The 16,218-nt window shown below is 37.2% G+C and overlaps 2 protein-coding genes across 3 annotated transcripts in view; one reads left to right on the top strand and one right to left on the bottom strand.

Moving 5' to 3' along the window:
* The window catches only part of LOC132543492 (uncharacterized), a 172,206-nt gene that overhangs the window by 141,482 nt on the left and 14,506 nt on the right, over positions 1-16,218 (bottom strand). The gene's annotated exons all lie outside the window — the stretch shown is intronic.
* Positions 4,589-14,357, top strand: LOC132543497 (calmodulin-A-like). Of its 2 annotated transcripts, none has more exons than XM_060207006.1 (5): positions 4,589-4,607; positions 8,892-8,922; positions 9,861-10,004; positions 10,265-10,507; positions 13,514-14,357. In XM_060207006.1, exons 1-5 carry the CDS (start codon positions 4,605-4,607, stop codon positions 13,543-13,545), a joined length of 453 nt encoding a protein of 150 aa, XP_060062989.1. In that variant the 5' UTR covers positions 4,589-4,604; the 3' UTR covers positions 13,546-14,357. The 2 variants fall into 2 exon arrangements, with proteins under 2 accessions (XP_060062989.1, XP_060062988.1); XM_060207005.1 differs by lacking the exon at positions 4,589-4,607 and adding an exon at positions 8,122-8,171.

Here is a 16,218-nt window from a genome sequence, read left to right on the forward strand (position 1 = left end):
TGTTGTACTGACGTGTGTTGTACTGCTGTTGATTTGTGTTATCTGTGTCGTTATGACGGTTGGTCGTGTTGTACTGGTGTTGATTTGTTGTATCTATGTCGATATGACGGTTGGTCGTGTTGTACTGATGTTGGTTTGTGTTATCTATGTCGGTATGACTTTGGTCGTGTTGTACTGGTGTTTCTTTGTATTATCTATGTCGGTATGACGTTGGTTGTGTTGTACTGGTGTTGGTTTGTGTTAGCTTTGTCGGTATGACGGTTGGTCGTGTTGTACTGATGTTGTTTTGTGTTATTTTTGTCGGTATGATGGTTGGTCTTGTTGTGTTGACGTGTGTTGTACTGGTGTTGGTTTGTGTTATCTATGTCGGTATGATGGTTGGTCGTGTTGTGTTGACGTGTGTTGTACTGGTGTTGGTTTGTGTTATCTATGTCGGTATGATGGTTGGTCGTGTTGTGTTGACGTGTGTTGTACTGGTGTTGGTTTGTGATAGCTTTGTCGAATGACGGTTGGTCGTGTTGTACTGATGTTGTTTTGTGTTATCTTTGTCGGTATGACGGTTGGTCGTGTTGTATTGGTGTTGGTTTGTGTTATCTATGTTGGTATGAAGGTTGGTCGTGTTGTATTGATGTTGGTTTGTGTTATCTATGTCGGTATGACGGTTGGTCGTGTTGTATTGACGTGGGTTGTGCTGATGTTGGTTTGTGTTATCTATGTTGGTATGATGGTTGGTCGTGTTGTGTTGACGTGTGTTGTACTAGTGTTGGTTTGTGTTATCTTTGTCGGTATGACGGTTGGTCGTGTTGTAGTGATGTTGTGTTGTGTTATTTATGTTGGTATGAAGGTTGGTCGTGTTGTATTGATGTTGGTTTGTGTTATCTATGTCAGTATGACGGTTTGTCGTGTTGAATTGATGTTGTTTTGTGTTATCTTTGTCGGTATGACGGTTGGTCGTGTTGTACTGGTATTAGTTTGTGTTAGCGTTGTCGGTATGACGGTTGGTCCTGTTGTGCTGATGTTGGTTTGTGTTATCTATGTTGAAATGATAGTTTGTCGTGTTGTGTTGACGTGTTTTGTACTGGTGTTGGTTTGTGTTATCTATGTCGGTATGACGGTTGGTCGTGTTGTACTGGTGTTGGGTTGTGTTATCTATGTCGGTATGACGGTTGGTCGTGTTGTACTGATGTTGGTTTGTGTTATCTATGTCGGTATGATGGTTGGTCTTGTTGTGTTGACGTGTGTTGTACTGGAGTTGGTTTGTGTTATCTGTGTCGGTATGACGTTGGTCGTGTTGTACTGGTGTTGATGTGTGTTATATTTTGTCGGTAAGACGGTTGGTCGTGTTGTATTGACGTGTCTTGTACTCGTGTTGGTTTGGGTTATCATTGTCGGTATGATGGTTGGTCGTGTTGTACTGGTGTTGGTTGGTGTTATTTATGTCGGTTTGACGGTTGGTCGTGTTGTACTGGTGTTGGTTTGTGTTATCTACGTCGGTATAACGGTTGGTCGTGTTTTACCGATGCTGGTTTGTGTTATATGTATCGTTATGATGGTTGGTCGTGTTATACTGACGTGTGTTGTACCGGTGTTGGTTTGTGTTATCTATGTCGGTATGACGGTTGGTCGTGTTGTACTGGTGTTGGTTTGTGTTATCTATGTCGGTATGACGGTTGGTCGTGTTGTATTCATGTTGGTTTGTGTTATCTTTGTCGGTGTGACGGTTGGTCGTGTTGTACTGACGTGTGTTGTACTGGTGTTGGTTTGTGTTATCTATGTCGGTATGATGGTTGGTCTTGTTGTGTTGACGTGTGTTGTACTGGAGTTGGTTCGTGTTATCTGTGTCGGTATGACGTTGGTCGTGTTGTACTGATGTTGGTTTGTGTTACCTATGTTGGTATGATGGTTGGTCGTGTTGTATTGACGTGTCTTGTACTGGTGTTGGTTTGGGTTATCATTGTCGGTACGATGGTTAGTCGTGTTGTACTGATGTTGGTTTGTGTTATTTATGTCGGTATGACGGTTGGTCGTGTTGTACTGGTGTTGGTTTGTGTTAGCTTTGTCGGTATGACGGTTGGTCGTGTTGTACTGATGTTGTTTTGTGTTATTTTTGTCGGTATGATTGTTGGTCTTCTTGTGTTGACGTGTGTTGTACTGGTGTTGGTTTGTGATAGCTTTGTCGAATGACGGTTGGTCGTGTTGTACTGATGTTGTTTTGTGTTATCTTTGTCGGTATTACGGTTGGTCGTGTTGTATTGGTGTTGGTTTGTGTTATCTATGTTGGTATGAAGGTTGGTCGTGTTGTATTGATGTTGGTTTGTGTTATCTATGTTGGTATGATGGTTGGTCGTGTTGTGTTGACGTGTGTTGTACTGGTGTTGGTTTGTGATAGCTTTGTCGGTATGACGGTTTGTCGTGTTGTATTGATGTTGGTTTGTGTGATCTATGCCGGTATGACGGTTGGTCGTGTTGTATTGACGTGGGTTGTGCTGATGTTGGTTTGTGATATCTATGTTGGTATGATGGTTGGTCGTATTGTATCGACGTGTGTTGTACTGGTGTTGGTTTGTGTTAGCTTTATCGGTATGACGGTTGGTCGTGTTGTACTGATGTTGTTTTTTGTTATCTTTGTCGGTATGACGGTTGGTCGTGTTGTACTGGTGTTGGTTTGTGTTATCTATGTCAGTATGACGGTTGGTCGTGTTGTGCTGGTGTTGGTTTGTGTAATCTTTGTCGGTATAATGGTTGGTCGTGTTGTGTTGATGTTCGTTTGTGTTATCTATGTCGGTATGACGGCTGGTCGTGTTGTGTTGATGTTGGTTTGTGTTATCTAGGTCGGTATGACGGCTGGTCGTGTTGTGTTGATATGTGGTGTAAAGAAGTTGTTTTGGCTTTGCTATCGTTCGGAGTTGAAATTAAGTTGTTTTTGTTTTGATAAATGTTGTAATGTTTGAATGTTTTTCAAAGTATTGAAGTAATAGTTGTTGAATTTGGAAAACTATTAACGATGTTTGTGTTGTTTAAACAGTTGCTTGTAAATGGAGGACTGTGTCCGCATAGAACAAAAACTACGCGAGAAACCAACAAGGAATTCCCTTCAGGCGGCGACAATGGACTTCGACTCTGTTGTTTGGGCGGTTTTCGACGTCGCCGAATTGTTGCTTAGACCCTGATGTGTACGTGGGTGCTAGTGGCTGGCTTCTATTTTGCCGAGGTCGTTGAGATTGATAAAAGTTTTATGTGAATTTGAAGACTGTTGGTTATTTTTTTCTTTGTGTTACTGTATTTGGTGATTGACAAATGTTGTTTATATATGGTGTTCTCGAATCTTTATTTGTCATTTTATATAATGTGAATATAATGTGAATGTTACTTGGATGTTGGTTAGTCAGTTATCGTGTGCTGTCTTAATGATTTTAACCCATTCACCACAGTTTGACGAGTACGTGGATGAAATATGGAAAGGGTTTAGAGCGTGAAGAGGAATGCGAAGATTCAAAGAAGAGAGGTCTTTCTAAGGCAAAAATGGATATCCTGCTTTTGTTTTCGTGTGAGGTCTTCCATGGCTTTCTAAGGAATATGTGCCTTGAATCTTTCAAATGTCGTGCATTACACAGCTGCTAATGGCAGATCCCACTGGATCATTGTTCTGACGAGAAATAGTATTGTAACATGTATGTGTTTTTGTAATGCGTTTCTTTGATGTTTTTGACGTGCGGTGTATCTAAATCGACCCGTTCTTGCTTTCTGTGTGATATTTTCTCCATTTATTTAGAATTTAGGTGGAACTGGTGTTGTTAGCTCACTACACGTAGTAAATACAAACACCGTTGTTCGGTGGTCAATATTGAATAAAATCATCCGATTAGGACAAAGTAATACCTCGCATATTGATTTTTTTTTAAAATTCCATTTTCCTAAGATACCTGGATGTTCGTGCAACAATCCATGCCTCGTGCAGTAGTGTATATGTCTTTGTTTGATCCAACCCTTGAACTGACTGCTGTGGACAATTAATTAAATCATCATTGATTTGCTGTTATCATGTGTATTATTTTTTACAGGTAATGTCATTTTCTAAATGTATACGTCCTGGAGAGAGAAAAAATCGCAATGGGAATACGGGAAAATGAAATTTGGCTTCAGAGCTTCCGATTGCCTTACTAACAAGGCCGAGGGGTAAATCGTTGGAAGAACAATAAAATTAACAGATACATTTGCCGAGCCAAGTGTAGACGCCTTTCGACTGGCTTTGTGGAAACAGCCTTCGACGTAATCAATACCAGGATCTACGAAATCACGGTTGTCTCCGAAAACAACTGGAGAATAGAACTACTTCATAAAAACATAGAGTTGTTTACAACGGATTATCTCGGTATCGTACGGGGATCTGCTCAGTCCGGCGGTTGGCCAGGAATTACGTACAGCTAATTCGAGAGTGTTCGGACACTCAGCACGTCCAAACAGGTCACGGATTAGTTCTGGTCTCGTTTCGTTGGACATGGGCAGTGGCTAGCGCCTGTACGTTAGTCGAATCAGCTCAGGACTTGGCAGTAAGAAGTGGACTTGCCTACCTGTCGAACGCACCTTTAGTATCTGCCGTGACAATGGTAAGTGTATATAAGTATTTTCTCACCTGAACAGGTGTTACGTTAAGAACGTACACATGTAGTATGAAAATGTCCGTTGTTGCGTTCTCAATAACTTTTGATTTTATCTGTATGACACCCTGACAGAATCAATTCAGTACATAGCTTTGTATTGTCATAATGTACATATCTAATTGTCATAAATCACGTGACATGGTGATAAGCGACGACAGGTGTTCGGATTGACTGACTAATTACATAGGCCTGACTTTCATTAATTATATACATGCATACCGGTCATCTGTTAGCCGTGGTCAGTCTATAGGAACGGACCGTAAAGCTACAAAGCACGTGTGGGTCTCCAGCGCATCTCATCTCCATCGCTCATTCGCATATTTATTACATATAGACGTACACACATGAATACCTATAAAATGTTTATCTGCTTTTTATCGAACGGAGCACTCCCGGGAAAACACACGGCGGTGTACATATATACCGGAGATGTAGAACTTTAAAACTAGAACGGACACCAGTATTCTACATCGGTGTTTTTTCTATCGTTCATTGCTGTCTTTCAATATAGTTTAGTAGTAGAAAAACGTAACCATGAATGTTGTAAATAGAACCTGTTCGACGCATTATATAGTCATTCGTCAGTCAAATCACGTTTTGTGAAGTAATTGAGGTCAGATCATGTAATGAATAGTTTTATTGGTCATATCACGTTGTGTTCTGTTATTTTAGTTATGTGTTATTTGACAGTACTTGTACTGTGAAGTTAATATAATATTTAACAGACCATTTAATCTGTAACAAATGTGAAAGTTGAAGGAAAGGGTCATTGTGAGTGTGTTAGGTTGTTTTTGGTTGGTTAACATGGTCTATAGTATGTGTAAAATATCGGGCAGAGCACGTGATCTAAAGTTAGTTTGTTACTAGGAAGATTACATGGTCTATTTTGAGTGTGTAACCAGACAGAGCACGAGGTCTTTTGTTGTTGTGTTATATAACGTATCACGTGGTCTATACTTATCGTATTTTCTGACAGATGATTCGTTCTAAATTAAGTTTGTTATCGGGCATGTCACATGATCTATAGTCAGTGTGTTATGGAGCATTTCACGTGGTCTATCGTTAAAGTGTTATTAGGCAGATCACGTGATCTATTGTTATTGTGTTATCGGGTGGATCAGGTTATGTATATTTATGATGCTATCGGATAGACCACGAGGTCCATAGTTAGTGTGTTATCGGATGGATCACGTGATCTGTAGTCAGTGTGGTATCGGACAGATTCACGAGGTCTATAGTTAGTGTGTAATCAGGCAGATCACGTGATCTATAGTTAGTGTGTTATCAGGCAGATCATGTGGTTTATAAATAATGGATTATGGGGAAGATCACGAGACATATAGCTCATGTGTAAATGGGTAGGTGACATGGTTTACAGTTCGTGATTTATGTTAGAAAAAAAGGTCTATAGTTAGTGTGGTATCGGTCATATTAACATGGTATATAGCTAGTGAGTTATCAGGCAGACCACGAGGTCTATAGTCAGTGTGTTATGGGGCAGATTACGTGGTGTATTGTTAGTGTGGTATCGGTCATATTAACATGGTATATAGCTAGTGAGTTATCAGGCAGACCACGAGGTCTATAGTCAGTGTGTTATGGGGCAGATTACGTGGTGTATTGTTAGTGTGTTATCGAGTAGATTACGAGGTATATAGTTAGCATGTTATCGTGCAGATAACGTGGTCTATAATTGATTTAATTGGGCATACCACGAGGTCTATAGTTTGTGTTATGGGACTGACCACGAGGTCTATAATTTGTGTTATTGGACAGTCCACGAAGTCTATAGTTAGTGTTTTATTGGGCAGATCACTTGGTCTATAATTAGTGGGTTAGGAGGGAGATCACGTGGTCTATAGCTATCGTGTTATCTGTCAGACGACGGGGTCAATAGTCAATGTGTTATGCCACAGATCACGCGGTCTATAGTTAGTGTTATTGGACTGATCACGAAGTCTGTAGTTAGTGTGTATGGTTCTGATCACGTGGTCTGTATAGTTAGTGTGTTATCGTACATATCACGTGGTCCATAGTCAGTGTTTTATGTGGCAGACCACGAGGTCTATAGCTTGTGTGTTATAGGGCAGATCTCGTGGTCTATAGTCTGTGTTATTAAACAGACCACGAGGTCAATTGTTTGTGTTATTGGACAGACCACGTGGTCTATAGTTAGTGTGATTTAGGACAGACCACGTGGTCTATAGTTAGTGTGTTTTGAGGCAGACCACGAGATCTATAGTTAGTGTATTATTTGGTCAGATCACGAGGTATATAGTTAGTGAGTGTGTTATTTGGCAGACCACGATTTCTACAGTTTGAGTGTTATGGGACAGATCACGTGGTATATAATTAGTGTGTTATTGGGCAGATCACGTGGTCTATATTTAGTATTATTTAGCAGACCACGATTTCTATAGTTTGTGTGTTATGGGGCAGATCACGTGGTCTATAGTTAGTGTGTTATGAGGGAGATCACGAGGTCTAGAGTTAGTGTGTTATCGGTCAGACGACGTGGTCTATGGTCAGTATGATATCGGACATATCAACGTGGTATATAGCTAACGAGTTATCAGGCAGATCACGTGGTCTATTGTTGGTGTGTTTTCGAGTAGATCAGGTTGTCTATAGTTTGTGTGTTATAGGGCAGATCATGTGGTCTATAACTAGTATTATTGGGCAGACCACGATTTCTATAGTTTGTGTATTATGAGACAGATCACGTGGTCTATAGTTAGTGTGTTATCGGCCGGACCACGAGGTCTATAGTTAGTTTGTAATGGGAGAGGTCACGTGATCTATAGTTAGTGTGTCATTGGGCAGGTCACGTGGTCTATAGTTAATGTGTTATGGGGGATATCACGTGGACTGCAATTAGAATTAGATTGTATGTTGATGTAGGTGATGACATCTATATTGTAAAGATCGATTTTCTTTGAAATTTTAATCAATAGCAATCAACTTTAATTATCGATATATGAGATATAAGGTCATTACGTAGTGTCTATTAAAATACAGTAACATACTGTTTGTTGTTCGACCACGTGTTCTATACCAGGCCATTATTGGTCAAACCTTGTGTAGTTTAGTCTATAGACCGTTCTTTCAACACAAACGAACACAGACGATGTGAGGTTTGAACATTGCGGCATTCCGAGGGTATAAGGATGTTGCGGAAGCTGGATCAATAAGTTCCCGCCACAACTGTGTAGTAGTACGCGCGCCTAACACCACACACGACACAAAACACACAGCACGGATTCAATGCGGAATTTGATTTTAGAGGGACATAGTCACTTGGTATATATCCCAGTATATGTTCACTCGGAGAATAATCATCATACCCTGAGTGTTGTGTGATAACATAGTCACTTGGTATATATCCCAGTATATGTTCACTCGGAGAATAATCATCATACCCTGAGTGTTGTGTCATAAAGGAAAGATATCTAACTTGTTTTCAAATACGAGTTGCTGACTGGTACACCAATGTCACACCAAAATATTCAGGTAAATGGACTTTAATTCTCGTACTGCCTATCACTGGAAAATAGCGACACTGATTTATATATATATATATATGTGTGTGTGTGTGTGTTTTTAAAAAAAAATGTTTAGACTAAAAGACAAAGTGTGCAACACGCTTTCGAGATAAAGTTTAATTTAGTACCCGCGACTTGTTGAAATTTTGTTAATTTGAAATTTGTAACTTTTATGTGATATTTAATTGAAGATGTAAAACAAATCTTGCTTACTACTTTATTTGTCAACTGTGGTTTCATACACATTACAATTATTCCACTTGAATTACACCGTGGTATGATAAATGGCTACCTTTGTAAAAGGAGATTAACCTTTAATTTGTTAATCCTGTCCTTTTCCTAGCTACCAGACTTAGAGGTACTTTGTATTTGTCCAACCATGACGTGTGGTATTGTTATGATACAAACAAGGCATGTTTCCAATGTTGTGTCATATAACACATATTCTTATGTGGTTTAGATTTCATTCAAGCTCTGATATTAATATTTCTTAATTTCAAGCTGATACATATTTATATACAAATGAAAGAAAAAGATTTGCAAACTGAAGAAACGAACACAACGAACAATCAGAAAACTACATTTTGCATACAAAAACCGAAAAAAATATTACTCGCCTATCGAAGAAAAAATATTAGAAAAAATGTTTACGGACTATATATATGATATTTGAATATTTTTCTTGTAGGCTGAGCAACTAACAGAAGAACAGATTGCAGGTAAGGATTGCAAAATTACAGTATCATGACAGGAATTACATAGCCAACGTTACTCAGTTTAAACGTATAAGTATCATTCACACTTCCAGTGGCGTCTGTGCTAAGTCATTTTTTACAAGCATTCTTCGTGTGTTAATGTAGGAAAAAAATGTTTTCTGTTTTATCTGCCTATTGTAATTATTTCTTTATTGTTTCCTGTGTACTTATAAATATCGATCGATGTAAGGTTAGTATGATAGATGAATATACATATGTATGTATATATACTAATGTTTAATGGTTCGGTGTAGCGTGATAATAGCCATACGTTGTATTAGTAATTCAGGAACGATAACCCATTCAAATTATAGCCACGTGTTGTTATACAGACTTGTAAAATTTAGTCAACAAGATTATTATTCGGGGCGATTAAATATTTAAAAGGAGTATTGAACTGTATTTAAGAAGGATTGTACAGAAAATATTAGCACCTTTAAAACTTGTATTTCACGTCCAACGTAAATGTTCTGTAAGGGTATGTTTAATTTCACAATGACAGGCTAAAAACTGTAGTTGAATTGAAAAAGTACACTATATTGATTCAGGAATATTAGTAAAAAGTAAAATAAATAAGAGATTAAATAAACGTGGTTTATTTTCATTTCTTATAGATCGGTCACATTGTAAAAACTCTTTCATCAACATTGAAAGCTTTGCATGTTAATATAACGCCAACACGTGGTTCCATGTTTGCACTTTTGGATTGGCGATATATCGATGACGTAATTTTATTTATTGTTATTTGTTGTAAGAGGTTACATATAACTGAAACGAACTATTCAGAAGTCGTTTGATGAGTGTATACATTTCTATCTAGAGTTTACGTTCTAAACGGAAAAATATTCTCTAAATTCCGAATCCACATTACTAGGATCTTTATTGTATTTTCTTGTTAACAGAGTTCAAAGAGGCATTCAGCCTTTTCGACAAAGATGGCGACGGTACCATAACAACCAAAGAGTTGGGGACAGTGATGAGATCACTCGGTCAAAACCCGACAGAAGCCGAGTTACAAGACATGATTAACGAGGTTGATGCTGATGGTAAGTTCCCTTTTGGGTTATTTTGATTGAAAAGTATTCACATTTTATAAGCTTCAAGGTACAAAACACATTCTCCTTGACTCGGGGCTGTGAGAAGCCATGTTCACGGGAAATGAGTTTTCCCCAGAGTTACGGTATAAAACACCAGACCAATTTTTGTTTGGTGCACTTGGTTATCCATTTTCTAGACAGATGCTAATCCAATTCGTTATGTCATGACAGTTTCCGAATACATTCTCTCCGGTGTTGTTTCCCCACAGGAAACGGAACCATCGATTTCCCAGAATTCCTCACAATGATGGCAAAGAAAATGAAAGATAACGATTCTGAGGAAGAGTTGCGAGAAGCATTTAAAGTGTTCGACAAGGACGGAAATGGCTTTATCAGTGCAGCCGAACTTAGACATGTGATGACAAATTTAGGAGAAAAATTAACAGACGAAGAAGTAGACGAAATGATTCGGGAAGCAGATACGGATGGTGATGGACAAGTTAATTATGAAGGTAAGCATAAAACAAATGTGACTTTGAAATCGCATTTAATCGGGAACTTGGATTAAAAAATGGATCTTAAAGGGCGTTATTTTGGAATTCGATAATCTTGAAAACTTTCATTTTTAACCTCTCCAACTTAAAAAAACCCAATGATTTGCTTCTTTTCGCCCGAAAACATTTTTATTTTATGCCTCTTCTCGTTTTAGTTTGAGTCTAAATGGAATCAAATGTTCCAAATTATAGCAGAAAGTGTATATATCCATTTATTGAAAGGTCTGACCGTGAAAGACAAAGACAATTAGTATTAGTGTGCTGATATAAGCCAATATATATATAAAATAGAAAACATTCCTGTGTTTGAATGTTAAAAAACCTTTTTCCGTATAAGATTAAGACATTTAGTGTATTTTATGTACGGACTAAAATATCTAGTTTTAGTTGCATACAGCTTTACAAACTTAATGTACGTTGTCCACAGACTTACATATTTAGTGTACATTGTGTACAGACTAACATATTTAGTCTACATTGTGTACAGACTAACATATTTAGTGTACGTTATGTACAGACTAACATATTTAGTCTACATTGTGTACAGACTAACATATTTAGTGTACGTTATGTACAGACTAACATATTTAGTGTACGTTATGTACAGACTAACATATTTAGTGTACGTTGTGTACAGACTAACATATTTAGTGTACGTTATGTACAGACTAACATATTTAGTGTACGTTATGTACAGACTAACATATTTAGTGTATATTGTGTACAGACTAACATATTTAGTGTACGTTGTGTACAGACATTTAGTGTACGTTGTGTACAGACATTTAGTGTACGTTGTGTACAGACATTTAGTGTACGTTGTGTACAGACATTTAGTGTACGTTGTGTACAGACATTTAGTGTTATGCCTTTGTTTCACCAAAACATCATTGTATATATACTAGACTTAAGCAGCTAGTGTAACTACTGTCTGCAATAGACTGATACACCTAATTAAGTTTTGTCTATATTAGACTAAAACATTTAGTGTACTTTTTGTCTGTATTAGAATAATGCATTTAGAGTAATTTCTTTTAGTATCAGACGAAAACATACAGTTAAGATATATCTATATTAGACTAAAACATTTAATGTAATTTCTGTGTGAATTAGGCTAAGGCATCTAGTTACGTTGCGTCTATATGAGACAAAAACATTTAATGTAATTTCTGTGTGAATTAGGCTAAGGCATCTAGTTACGTTGCGTCTATATGAGACAAAAACATTTAATGTAATTTCTGTGTGAATTAGGCTAAGGCATCTAGTTACGTTGCGTCCATATGAGACAAAAACATTTAATGTAATTTCTGTGTGAATTAGGCTAAGGCATCTAGTTACGTTGCGTCTATATGAGACTAAAACATTTAATGTAATTTCTGTGTGAATTAGGCTAAGGCATGTAGTTACGTTGCGTCTATATGAGACAAAAACATTTAATGTAATTTCTGTGTGAATTAGGCTAAGGCATCTAGTTACGTTGCGTCTATATGAGACAAAAACATTTAATGTAATTTCTGTGTGAATTAGGCTAAGGCATCTAGTTACGTTGCGTCTATATGAGACAAAAACATTTAATGTAATTTCTGTGTGAATTAGGCTAAGGCATCTAGTTACGTTGCGTCTATATGAGACAAAAACATTTAATGTAATTTCTGTGTGAATTAGGCTAAGGCATCTAGTTACGTTGCGTCTATATGAGACAAAAACATTTAATGTAATTTCTATCTGTATTAGATTCAGACATTTTATTTAACTTGTTCCTGTATTAAACTAAGACATCTAGTTACAATGTGTCTACTAGACTAAAACACGGAGTGCAATTACTGTCTGTATTAGTTAAGACATATATGTAGGTGTAACTGGTGTCCACATAAGACATTATGAAATGCAATACACATTTAAGACGTGTCTGTACATTTAGTGTAAGACGTTTGTAAGACAGATGCCTTTTATACTGCCGATATATGTATAACAATGACTATTGTCAAGTGACGAAAATCAATAAAACAGGCCTTATATCGCTTGTTAGGCTGCAGCAGCTAAAATTGAATGATTTGTCACTCTACAAGTGTACACGAGGAGCTGTTTGATTGGCATCGGACTTCTCAGAAACTTTTCGGTCGACAGAAAAGCGGTTTGGTTTGTCATGAATCTAAAACAGGCAAGCTTTTTTTATTGATGGAATAAGAATTGTTTCAGAAGTATGTTCAAGGAATCTGCATTGTGTTGAATACAAGGACACCCGAACTTATTTATCATTAATAAGCTCGATATTCCGTGAACACTCATTCAATAAAGAATCTCCATGCATTATACTTGCAAGTTATTGTTTTCCTGCAATGAATTATTAAAACAATAATTTCGAACGACATCGGAAATCAATGTATTTAGGTAGTAACACTTTTATTCTTGTCAGATAATCATTTTCTATGGTATATCGAAGGATGTTTGTGTCCGAATTTAATAATGATATGAGATAGTTAACTACAGAGGGCGATAAAAATCCATACCAGTAACTTAGTACAAAAGAAAGCAGTTGAAATATAAAATAAAAAATGTTGTATTATCTTAATTCTGCCTTAGTTTGTCTTCTGTAGAATATATTTAGAGATATTATTGAAGCACTGAACTTTGGTGTTATGACATTTACAGGTATTTTCGATATACATGTCAGAATTAATTGTGCCTGCTCTTTGTTACCTTCAAAACCGTGGCATTTATATCGACCATAAATGCCAAAACAAGACACTTCAGTGTTAATGTTTTACAGTCCTTACCCTTTTTGTTTCATGCAACATTATTATTATTTCATTTTATTTAAATCAAATGTTTAATTATCGACAATTATGGCCAAGTGCTAGGTGGCATTAATTATATAACACGTATTTCTGGTCCTTTAACACCGTGACATAGCTGTACAGATATAAATATAAGTTTATGATATATGTTTTGTTTACATTACAGAATTTGTCAGCATGATGTCTACCAACAAATAGGAATGAAATTGACATCTGTTTCCGTTTTCACCTGTTTTTCTTATCCATGTTGGAGGTAGGACTACGTTGTCTTTTCGTTCCGTCCTCGAGACCACGGTGTGTTTTGGAAGTGATCCATACTTTCTGAAAGACGATGATTATTGTTTGCAGTATATCGGGAAGCAACTTGATAGGGGATATACAGTTGTAATTTGTCCGGAATTCGATTAATCTTTCTAAAGCTGGACATATTGTCTTTCATACCAAGGATTCGAATTTGGGAGTTTTTCCATCTGTTATATCATGCATGCAGTCAGTACATGGTGTGTACGTCATTTCCTTCTTAATATAAATATAAAAAGTGTTTATGAAAGACAATGTAGTTTATAACCGGAAGTTAAAGGCGTTCGTTAGTGCCTGGGAGCGGGTTTGTGAACATCATGCGGATAAAAAGAATGAATTGATTGAACCGGATTTTGGGAATTACTACTCTGCGATCGGAAGTTTAATGATTGAGACTTGTGTTTGAATCTTCGAAATTTGGACAGAAAAACCTAACCACACACATCAAGGACAAATGATGGTGTCCCGATCTTGATAAAACGCTCACAGTTTTTTTTCTTCAATTTTATTCCAAGATTCTCAACAAAATAGACAACCTTAATTAAAATAAACATCATTACCCACCATTTTTAGTGCTGTAAACGAGAATTTGGTCACGTGACAAAGCGTTAACTCTTCCATATTCATTTAGACGAAGGATTCTCATTTCTAAAGAAAAGCATTAGCTATTGAATGTGTATTGAAACAGACTTGAAGTCACCATTTTAGAATCTGCATAATAAAGGGCTGTGTGTCCTATCTTTGGCACCTGTTGTTGGTTTTTTCAAATGCATCTTTCTGCTACATCTTTTAAGTAGCATGCGTAGTCAGAACGCCATCTTACTGTTAATGCATTAGCCATTAGATGGAATTTGTACAATGACTTTTCTATAGGCATAGCTCAAGCTTAAATGTTGTTTATAGTTTCCATGAAAATTAAAGTTTAAAGCGACTTCTTGTCAATCTTTGTACAATCTGTATTCCGGGGGAAAAATGTGTAAAACATATTTTTTGTAAGAACATCGCGCGCAATCGATTTTCAAAACAGCAAATGGAACCAGGAGAGTGTTTAAAATATTAAACAACCAAGATGGGAGTTTTTGTTGATAATATATAAAAATAACCATTATTGGAAAAAGTTGTATGGAAAAAAACACGCACATGCACAAATCTAAACGAAAACTTTACGCATGTATAAGTCAATCGGAATGCTGAAATTGGATGGAAGAAAGCACGCACTACGCTTAGTGCAATTATCCCGAGCAACGACGATGATGCCGGACCGTCACAGGAAACACTCCAATATCCTGGGCTGCTTTCTGTGCTCAATCGCCTATTTTTTTTTACCTGTAAATCAATATATAATTAATTATAACACGCAGTAACACAGCATTATTACGTCGCAAACTAACTTCCTTAGAAATTTTTTTTTTTGAATTTTCTAAAACCGTTCTAACGGGCATCTCAATCAGAATATTCTAGAAACATTTTACTTAACCAGTTTAGTTAATTTCGGTAAGACAAGTCATATTTTACTTTATCGCTCCGTCTTAAAGAAAAGAACACCGAAGTGTAAAGGACCTGTCGGTAAGACTTCAAATCCATCACACATTTTTGGGTTTAAGTCAACACTTATGTGCATTTTCCACCATTAAAATAGGACGCATTCATAGTATATGTGTCTTTAGGGGAATATTGGCATGGTACCACAAGTGGCCTTGGAAAGCCATCTCGTTGCACGAAGTATCGTTTGTGTCGATTTATACATTTGCGAGAGGTCACGGCCAAACTAAAACAGACATTTTTCCTACAAATACTCTCACTATATCTGTTAAAAAGTAACCCTATTTAAAGTTTGTCGATAAAACATCAACATGATTATGTTTTTCTTTATTCGCATCAACGCCTTTACAAAACTACACTGTCTTAGTGTGAAATATCCTGCCTGGGTGTGATATACACAGTCTGAGTGAGATATACACTGTCTGAGTATAATATTTTCTGTCTGAGTGTGATATACACTGTCTGAGTGTGATATACCCTGCCCGAGTGTGATATACCCTGCCTGAGTGTGATATACCCTGTCTGAGTGTGATATACCCTGTCTGAGTGTGATATACCCTGTCTGAGTGTGATATACCCTGCGTGAGTGTGATATACACTGTCTGAGTGTGATATACACTGTCTGAGTGTGTTCTACACTGTCTGAGGGTGATATGTCCTGTCTGAGTATGATATACACTGCCTGAGTGTGATATACACTGTCTGAGTGTGATGTACAATGTCTGAGTGTGCTATACACTGTCTGAGTGTGATATACTCTGTCTGAGTGTGATATACCCTGTCTGAGTGTGTTCTACACTGTCTGAGGGTGATATGTCCTGTCTGAGTATGATATACACTGCCTGAGTGTGATATACACTGTCTGATTGATATATACACTGCATGAGTGTGATATACACTGTCTGAGTGTGATATACACTGTCTGAGGGTGATATGTCCTGTCTGAGTATGATATACACTGCCTGAGTGTAATATACACTGTCTGATTGATATATACACTGCCTGATTGTGATATACACTGCCTGAGTG

Source organism: Ylistrum balloti, unplaced genomic scaffold (assembly GCF_031769215.1).
Source record: "Ylistrum balloti isolate Yb309-2 unplaced genomic scaffold, AGI_CSIRO_Ybal_v1 Utg369758, whole genome shotgun sequence".
NCBI classification, from domain to species: domain Eukaryota; kingdom Metazoa; phylum Mollusca; class Bivalvia; order Pectinida; family Pectinidae; genus Ylistrum; species Ylistrum balloti.